Here is a 6,638-nt window from a genome sequence, read left to right on the forward strand (position 1 = left end):
CTGAGAAAATCAATGAGCCTGAAGCTGGTGTTTTGAACCAGCTCTCACAGCCAGCTACTCGCCGTCCAGGGCCTGCCCTCTGAGACAGAACCCATTAGGCAAGGATGTAGAGCTTGATGGCCAAGGGGGTTGGTGTCTTAGCTCTGGCCTGCCATAACAAAATACCACAGACTGGATGGCTTAAACGAGAGAAATTTCTTTTCTCACAGTTCTTTTATTATTATATATTTTTTCATGTTTATTTACTTTTGAGAGAGACAGAGAGCGAATGTCTCTCGAGAGCGGGCCAGGGGCAGAGACAGGGAGACGCAGAATCCGAAGCAGGCTCCGGGCTCTGAGCTGTCAGCACAGAGCTTGACTCGGGGCTCGAACTCATGAATGGTGAGATCATGACCTGAGCTGAAGTCGGACGCTTCACCGACTGAGCCGCCCAGGCGCCCCATTTTTTCTCACAGTTCTTGAGGCTAGATGTCCAAGATCAAGGGGTCAGCATGGTCAGTTTCTGGTGAGAGCTCTCTTTCTGTCTTGTACATGGCTGCCTTCCTGCTGTGTCCTCATACAGCAAAGAGAGATTACAATAGAGAAAGCTCTCCGGTGTCTCTTTTTATAAGAGCACTAATGCCACCACAAGGGCATGACCTCATTACCTCCCAAAGGCCCCATCTCCAAATACTATCCCACTGGGGGGTAGGGCGTCAGCATACGAATTTGAGGAAGGGGACACAATTCTGTTCATAGTAGTGGGTGAAATCACTAAACTCTGGTGATTGAACTGGACTCATGTCTGTCCGGGTCTCTAAGCACTGGCCAGGTCCCAGCGAGCCCAGTGTGCCTGACACGCAGTGTGCCTGGGGGGACGGGGAGCTCACTCCGTCATAAGACTTCTACGGCAGGGAGCAAGTTCATTATAGTGACCTGAATCTAGCCCACCCATCGCTCCTGCTAGCCCCCTGGTTTCCCGTAGCCTCTCCTGGGCTGACGCCTTGGCCTTTATGTGAATGTACCGACCTCTACATTCCTGGAAGTGACCATTATGACTGCTCTGCTTCTGTAACTAGCTGGGATGAGAGGATAATTTGATCTGATGGTCCTAGTGGCCTCACAAGCGCCTCAGAGAGCACTGGCCAGAAAAGACCGTGGCACTGGCTACCCTGTGCCTCAGGTTGATCAGAGCAGAACTGCCAGATCGCACAACTCCGGGGATTGCCTTCTGGAGCCGTGCAGCGTTGACCTCCGTGGCCCAGGAGCCGCATGCCTATGAATCCTGACTCCCTGACATGCTTCAGCTTCCTCAGAACCAGCTGATGTGAGAGAGAGTACATAGGATGCGGTGGCCACACGAGGCATCTCTGTGTCTCCATTATTATACCGTGGCTGAAACAGGAGGTGACCTGTGAGAAGGGGTCACAGGGCAGGTCATTCCAGCCCGGCAGGGGGACCAGTTTCAGCCTGTGCTTATGCACGGCCTTCTGTGTTGAGGGGACTGCATTCACCCATTTGTCCATTCACTTAACATTTATGTATGTATGTTTGTATGGGGGGGGGGGGGGAAGGGGCAGAGAGCGAAGGAAAGAGAGAATCCCAAGCAGGCTCTGTACTGTCAGTGTGGAGCCCGAAGCTGAGCTTGAACTCATAGAGTGAGATCATGACCTGAGCTGAAATCAAGAGTTGGATGCTCAACGGACTGAGCCACCCAGGCGCCCCCAGTCACTTAACGTTTAGTGAGCACCTGTTATGTGCAGGCACTGCACTAGGAGTCATGGACGCAAACACAAAGAGGCCACAGACCTTGCTCTCAAGGAACTCTGAGTGTGATACAGATGATGTGGAAACAGAGCTATTCCGATGGGAGAAGAGCAGGTGTAGGTGTGTTTTCAAAGGGCCATGGGAGGGCTGAGAGGTGGCTGTACAGAGGATGCCATATTTGAGCTGGGCCTAGGAAGAGGGCTAAGAGCTCATACGGCAATAGGCGGGCAGGGAGAGGGGGCGGTGGTGGCTCAGGGCAAGTCAGTGTGGCAGGTGGGCAGGTGGGCATCGCCAGAGTGAAGGGTGTGTTGCGGTTAGGGTAGGGAGGGCTGGCAAAGCGGGTAACAGGTTGTAAAGGGCCCTGTGTCTGGGCTTCATCCTGGGGGAGGTGGGGGGCCCTGCAGAGTCTGGAGGTGATCAGATTCCTGCCTTGCCTAGAAGGACTGACTGCTCTAGAGGAGGGGGGACCGGGGTAAGGCAAGGCTGGAGGCAGGGACCCCTATCAGGAGATGGCAGAAAGACCCAGAAAAGGCAGAGCAAGGGCCTGGACAGAGGATGGTGAGGATGAGCTGGCTTTGGGAGTCACTTCAGGAAAACTGAGAAGCAGCAGGGAAGGAGAAGGAGGCAGGGAACCACCTGAAGGTGGGGAACATGAATGCAGGTCGTTTGGGGCAGGTGTAGGGAGCCTAGTGTAGTAGTTGTAGATAGGTGAGTTTCAGGTGCCCACACTTTGCTAGAGATGGACTTGCCATTGGAAGAAGAGTTCTGGAGCTCAAGAGATACTTTGGTGTTGGCCCGTGAGGGTCACCGAGGGCTCTGCTGGGGCATCACAGAAGGACAGGACCAGAAAACACTCACAGGACTTAGCCGTGACAGTGCAGCAGGAAGTTGCCCTGCGTGGGGTTGGAAATCACTGTTTGGGGGCGCCTTCAATCCGATCGTTCAGATTGTTCAGAACTGGGTAGCCACTTCTGGCAGCCGAGCCGGCCAGATTGATGTGGGGTTGGGGACTGTGGGTGGGGGCCCCGGTGGGATGGCTGAAATGCAGTGGGCTGTAGTGGGAAGGGGAAGTGAACTTGGGCCGGTTGCCCTGGAGAGGCCCATACCTACTGCCTAGGTGGAAAGGCAGGTTTCCCAGGTGGGAGTGAGTGGAGATGGAGGGGGTAGAAGCCATGGGGGGAGGGACGTCCCTGCCAGGCTCTGGTGATTATAACCCGGGCTGGTATATATAAAATGGGTTCAAACTGTCAAGTGTATTCACTGTTGAGAGGCTATTATCACCAGAGCTGTGTCTGCAAGGATTAATCTAGCGCTGGGCTTGGGGAATGGAGTGGAAGTTGGGGCGGAGGTGAGGGACCAGGCCCCAGCTCACAGGAAGGAGCCGCGAGTCTGGATTGAGACCAGAGTGGGTACCGGAGGGGACTGGGATATTGAGGGGGGCCGCGTCCGCCGGCTCCCGGCTGGGTAGGGACGCTCCCACTGGGACAGCCATCAGGGAGTAAGGACTTAGGACGCCGGCCCGGGGAGTGGGGGGGGGGAGGGGGGGGAGCGGGGCCGGCTTGGGACCTGCCGCGGTGCAGGGGCGCCTCCTGCATGCTGACCTGTCTCCCGCGCAGGGCTCGTGGGCCCCCAAGAAGGAGCCGTACGCCCGGGAGATGCTGGCGATCTCCTTCATCTCGGCGGTCAACCGCAAGCGGAAGAAGCGGCGGGAGGCGCGGGGACTGGGCAGCAGCACCGACGACGACTCGGAGCAGGAGGCGCACAAGCCCGAGGTGGGGGCGCCGGCGCCGGGGGCGCGGGACCAGCCGGAGGGGCCGCTGCCGGGCGCAGCCGCCTCCGAGGCCCCGGGGCGCCTCAGCCCCCCGGCGGCGCCGGACGAGCGACCGGCCGCGGACACGCGCTCCATCGTCTCGGGCTACTCCACCCTGTCCACCATGGACCGCAGCGTGTGCTCGGGCGCCGGGGGCCGGCGGCCGGGCGCGGGGGACGAGGCGGACGACGAGCGCAGCGAGCTGAGCCACGTGGAGACGGACACGGAGGCCGGCGCGGGGCCCGGGGGGCGCCCGGCGCGCCGGCCCTCCTTCAGCTCGCACCGCCTCATGCCCTGCGACACCCTGGCGCGCCGCCGCCTGTCCCGCAGCCGCCCGGACGGCGAGGGCGCGGGCGCGGGGCGGGGCGGCCCCCGGGCCGCCGAGCCGCCTGGCTCGGCCTCGTCCAGCAGCCAGGAGTCGCTGCGCCCCCCGGCGGCCGCGGCGGTGGCGGCGCTGGGCTCGCGGCCGTCACGCATCGAGGCTCTGCGGCTGCGCCTCCGCGGCACCGCCGACGATATGCTCGCCGTGCGGCTGCGGCGGCCGCTGTCGCCGGAGACGCGGCGGCGCCGGAGCAGCTGGCGGCGCCACACGGTGGTGGTGCAGAGCCCGCTGACCGACCTCAACTTCAACGAGTGGAAGGAGCTGGGCGGGGGCGGCGCCCCGGAGCCCGCGGGCCCTCGGGCGCACAGCGACAACAAGGACTCGGGCCTCAGCAGCCTGGAGTCCACCAAGGCCCGGGCGCCGTCGTCCGCCGCCTCGCTGCCGCCCGGGGACCCGGGGGCCCTGCAGAGCCAGCCCCCGCGCCGCTCGGCCGCCTCCCGCCTCCATCAGTGTCTGTGACCAGCCCCCCGCCCCGCGCCGGTCCCTCTACCCCAGTCTTCTCTGGCTTGCGCCCCCTCTCTTGTCCCCGGTGCATCTGGCGCTGCAGGCCGCGTCTCTAGTTTGTGTGCGGGGTCGGTAGGGGGCGGGCAGACGAGAAGGCCCCGGCTGGGACAGGGAGTGGGAGCGGGAGCGGGAGGGAGGGGGACACCCCGGAGGTAAGAGGAGTGGGGAGAGGAGAGGGGACAGGCTGCTGGAGCTCTGTGACAGAGTGGGCCCTCTGGGCCCTTCTGTGTCTGCACTTAGAGACCCTTGTTGGCCATGGGGTGTGGATAGGGAACCACCCCCCCTCCCGAGTCTCAGTCCCGGACTAAAGGAAAGACCCGGGGTGATGCTGGCTCTTCGCTTCTTTCCTCCGTGCCTCTCCATTAGCTCTTGGCTCCTAGCTAAGGTGGGGGAGGTGATGTAGGGTCATCGTGTCCATGGGCGGAGGCGGTATGTGTGCGAGTGTGCTAGTCACTGTCAGAAGGTGTTTCCAGTAGCAACTTCTGCCTCTCCTGCCCCTTGTTGCCCAACCCCACCACGTACAGCAGCCCCCCACCCCCACTCCTCCCGCCTTCCGTGCATCCAGAAATCCTGCCCCTGCCGCTTGTCAGAGCCAGAGAAGGAAGTTAGGGCCACTCCACAGAGGCGGAACTGAGACTCCTCCCAGGGTTGTTCCCCTCACCAACTTTTTGCCAACCTCTAAACCACCCTCACTAGCGTGTTGACCATGGGAGCTGGCTGCCGATTCCCCAGTTTTGGGAGGGTCCAGGGTACCCCCTGCTAGATCTCCCTTGTCCCTCTCTTTGTTCTTCCAGCTGTGCCTGCTGCTTCCACAATTCAGGCACACAGACCCCCACCTTCTTCTCTTTAGGAGGGGGTATAGTGAACATCCCTGGTGTCTCTCTCTCTCCCACTCACTCATACACAAACACACACACACACACACACACTGATTTATGGGGTCTGAGCTGGGCTGTTCCTTCAGGATGGGCGGGACCCAGCCCCCTCTTCTCCCCACACGTTGTAAATAGACCTCAGACCACCAGGCCTCCCCACACACGCCCTCACTTACCCCAGGGAAGCCCAGGTGGGGTTGTGAACCCCACTGCCACGTCTGTCAGTCTTCTTGTTTTATGCAAAGATTTGCTGTAAAGTAGATTTCTCTTTCCCCCCTCCCCCACCCTTTTACTGTAAATATTGTCTCTAAATGTGTAACATATTATAAAGAATTTATAAGGATTTTTAAAGATGTTTTGCTCATTTAAAAAAGTGTTGTAACAGTGTTGGAAAAGCCTCTGGCCCCACGTGCGCATGTCTCCTTTCACTGTGTCCTTGACACACCTCTCTAGGCGACAACTAAGATTTCCTGCTTCTGAAAAGTCCTGTCTTAAAAGTATAGTCTATATCTTGGAAATAAATGGCCTTCCTCGAGGCATGAGTCATCTGTGTCATTTGATTTGGAGGGAGGAAGGGGCCAGAGTGGGGCCGGCTGGGGGAAGTGGGGAGGGGCTGGCCCACGGAAGGAGGGCAGTGGGGGCTGGACCCGGTGGCGGCAGAGTGGAGGCAAGCCTCTAACTCCTGGGAGCTTTGTAGGTGTCCTTGGGGACTCGTCCTGGGTCTTGGGAGTGGTCCAGTGGTGCTGCCCAGTAGATGCTGTTGATGGGCCCATCCTGGCTGGCTGCCATCACAGGCTCTCCAGGCCCGTGCAGTAACCCAAGAGGACAAGAATGGGTTTTGCCCGTGGTCTTAGGCACGTGTAATTTACAACACCGGATGGGTTTCCTTCAAAAGAAACATTTTTACTGTTTATTTTTTTTTTTTTGAGAGAGACAGAGTGTGAGTGGGAGAGGGGCAGAGAGAGGCAGACACAGAATCTGGGGCAGGCTCTAGGCCCTGAGCTGTCTGCCCAGAGCCCGACATGGGGCTCGAACCCGCGAACTGTGAGATCACGACCTGAGCCGAGGTTGGATGCTTAACCGACTGAGCCGCCCAGGCGCCCCAAGGGGTGGGTTTCCTTCATTGTCATGGTTCTACAGTTGCCCCTGCCAGCTTCCGGGCTGCCTGATGAGCCTAGTATCTTGTAGGAAAAACAGGTGACATTCATCAAAGAGAACCTTCGAGAGCCCTGGAGGTGGCTAGAGCGGTCTCACCGGTCTCACCGCCGAATGCTCCTTCCTTTCTCTGCCCACCCCCCTGTTGTTTTGTTTGGCAAATGAG

The 6,638-nt window shown here is 59.6% G+C and overlaps 1 protein-coding gene across 8 annotated transcripts in view; it reads left to right on the forward strand.

Annotated features, from left to right (window-relative positions):
• ARHGAP23 (Rho GTPase activating protein 23) overlaps positions 1-5,852 on the forward strand; it is a 79,835-nt gene extending 73,983 nt beyond the window's left edge. For all 8 annotated transcript variants that reach the window (XM_027033926.2, XM_053212809.1, XM_027033925.2 and 5 more), the window contains one exon: positions 3,363-5,852. In XM_027033926.2, the coding sequence (XP_026889727.2) occupies positions 3,363-4,397 (1,035 nt within the window). In that variant the 3' untranslated portion in view covers positions 4,398-5,852. The remainder of the gene's footprint in view (positions 1-3,362) is intronic.
• Positions 5,853-6,638: the final 786 nt, after the last annotated feature.

Source organism: Acinonyx jubatus, chromosome E1, assembly GCF_027475565.1.
Source record: "Acinonyx jubatus isolate Ajub_Pintada_27869175 chromosome E1, VMU_Ajub_asm_v1.0, whole genome shotgun sequence".
NCBI classification, from domain to species: Eukaryota; Metazoa; Chordata; class Mammalia; order Carnivora; family Felidae; genus Acinonyx; species Acinonyx jubatus.